This window comes from Eimeria tenella, genomic scaffold (assembly GCF_000499545.2).
Source record: "Eimeria tenella Houghton genomic scaffold, Eth_scaff1508, whole genome shotgun sequence".
NCBI lineage: Eukaryota > Apicomplexa > Conoidasida > Eucoccidiorida > Eimeriidae > Eimeria > Eimeria tenella.
Window position 1 is genome coordinate 1 of NW_013543974.1, and position 2,544 is coordinate 2,544.

General features: G+C 60.8%; 1 protein-coding gene across 1 annotated transcript; it reads left to right on the forward strand.

Annotated features, from left to right (window-relative positions):
• Positions 1 to 12: 12 nt before the first annotated feature.
• Positions 13 to 2,532, forward strand: ETH_00018110 (Wee kinase, putative; the record flags this gene model as incomplete). The annotated part of the gene is made up of 3 exons (XM_013379160.1): positions 13 to 916; positions 1,093 to 1,385; positions 1,578 to 2,532. Coding segments are annotated over 3 exons (2,152 nt in total), but the record flags the coding sequence as incomplete, so codon positions are not given.
• Between the last annotated feature and the right edge of the window lie 12 nt (positions 2,533 to 2,544).

Here is a 2,544-nt window from a genome sequence, read left to right on the forward strand (position 1 = left end):
CAGCAGCAGCAGCAGCAGCAGCAGCAAGGGGGGAAAGGCGCAGCCGCCGCAGGGCCTGCTGGAGCTGTTTGTGCCCTTCAACTGTCTGAGTCTTTACGCGGGGCTAGCCATAAGTGATTTGCATGCAGCAGCAGCTGCTGCTGCTTCGGACGCTGCAGCAGATGCGGCAGCAACAGCAGCAACAGCAGCAGCAGCTGCTGCTGCTGCCGAAAACGAAGCAGAGCCCCTCGCAGCGTCCTCGCAGGACTCGCCTGCTACTCAGTCGCCCGAGGTCGGCAGCAGCAGCAGCAGCAGCAGCAGCAGCAGCAGCCGCAGCAGCAAGAAGCACAGCGGTTCACCGGGCGCTTCGTCGACGAGTGGCTCTGCAGCCGACGCAGCAGCAGCAGCTGCAGCTTCTGCAGCAGCAGAAGCAGCAGCAGCCGCAGCAGCAGCAGCAGCAAACAAGGAAAAGGAAAGGGGGTTGTGTCTGCCGGGTTCTGTGTACGGCGTGCTGGGTGCAGCAGCAACGCCGATGCTGCTGCCGTTCGCGCTGCTGCCAGCAGCAGCAGCAGCAGCAGCAGCAGCAGCAGCAAACAACCCGCTGAGCAGCAGAACCCCCCTCAACAAAGCCTGCTACACTGGCTGCGCCTACCGCTGCTGCCGCATGCAGCCGCTGCTGCTGCAGCCAGACCCCACAGCTTCTTGCTGCTACCAGCTGCTGCTGCACCGGCCCTCTCTGGAGGCCTGGGGGGCTTCTATGGAGCTTCCTGCTGCTGCTGTTGCTGCTTACTTCGAAGCAGATGCTGTTGCTGCTGCAGCAGACGTCCTCGCGCCAGCAGCAGCAGCAGCAGCAGCAGCACGAGAGCCCCACGCCCACTTCGCCCTCTTCTGGACCTGCGCCAGCTTCCTCCCCGCCATCCTCGAATTCGCCTTCGACGTAAACCCTAAACCCTAAACCCTAAACCCTAAACCCTTGTTTGCTGCGGCGTTGAGAGCCCAGTGCCCACTTATCTTTCAGCGTCGAAGCGCAGCCTCAACGATTTAGGAAGTAAGGCCTAGGGCTCAGGGTCTAGGGTTTAGGGTCTAGGGTTTAGGGTTTAGGGTTTGCTGCAGGTGCCCGGGGACTGCGTGCTGTCGCTGGACGCGTGGCTGCGCACAACTGCTGCTGCGGGTTTGCTGACGGAGGAGCTGCTGCTGCAGCAGCTGCATGCAGCAGAAGCCACGGGTTTTGGGGCTTTGGACTTCGAGGCCCCTTCCCCCGAGCAGCAGCAGCAGCAGCAGCAGCAGCAGCAGCAGCAGCAGCAGCAGCAGCAGCAGCAGCAGTTTTGGGGGTGGGCCGACCAAGAGCCTTCTCCAGACCTCAGGCACAGATGCAGAAGGCTTTGGCAACTCCTCACGCTGCCCCTGTAAAAGTCGAGGGTTTAGGGTTTAGGGTTTAGGGTTTAGGGTCTAGGGTTTAGAAGAGGCCAACAACAGCTCGGGTTCAAGCCTTCCGAACACTAGATCCTGGGATATTGATAAGGCCTTTGTTTTAATCCTGAGAACGCAGCGATTAGGGTTTAGGGTTTAGGGTTTAGGGTTTAGAGTGTCTGCTGCAGTGAAGATGCTGCGGAGTTTGTGGCTCAAGCCCGGCCTCTGCTGCACCGGAGAGACGCAGAAGAAATCTCGACGGTGTCTGCTGCTGCTGCTGGTGCTGCTGCTGCTTCTGGTGCTGCTGCTGCTGCTGCTGCTGAGGGTTTGGACGAGGACTCAGTGGACCTGCCGCTGCACCGCAGCGTGGAGGAGCAGCTGCAGCGGCTGCTGCTGCTGCAGCACTTGCTGCTGGAGATTGAAGGGTTTCAGGAGCAGCAGCAGCTGCAGTTTTCGCTGCTGCTGCCTCTCGACCGCAGCAGCTACAGCTCAGGCCTTTTCTTCTGCATTGTGGGGTCCGCGTTGCAGCAGCAGCAGCAGAGCAAGCAGCAGCAGCAGCAGCAGCACAAGCAGCAGCAGCACAAGCAGCAGCAGCAGCAGCAGCAAACCAAACTGCGCGAGGTCTTTGCTGTTGGGGGCCGCTGCGACGCTCTTATCCGCCAATCCCAGGGTAGAGATGCAGCAGCAGCAGCTGCTGCTGCTGCTGCTGCCATTTTTGTGGAGATTGACATTGACTGCCTGTGTTCACGGCTGCTGCACATCCAGCAGCAGCAGCAGGAGTCTCCAGCAGCAGCAGCAGCCGCTGCTGCTGCTGCTGCTGCTCTGACACCGGTCTGGAACGAGTCGAATAGCAGCAGCTGCAGCAGCAGCAGCAAGCGAGGCAACGGCGATGCTGCGGCAAGCAGCAGCAGCAGCAGTAGCAGCGCGAGCAGCAGCGCGAGCAACAGCAGCAGCACGAGCAGCAGCAGCTGCTGCATGAGCAACAGCAGCAGCAGCAGCAGCCTCCAGGATGTAGCAGCAGGCTGGGTCCTCCCCCAGGTGCTGCTGTGTGTCCCGCAGCAGCAGCCGCAGCTGCTGCTGCCAGCATTTCGCTTGAGAGCTTTGCTGCTAAGAAATGGACTCAAGGTGAGCCCTAAACCCTAAACCCTAAACCCT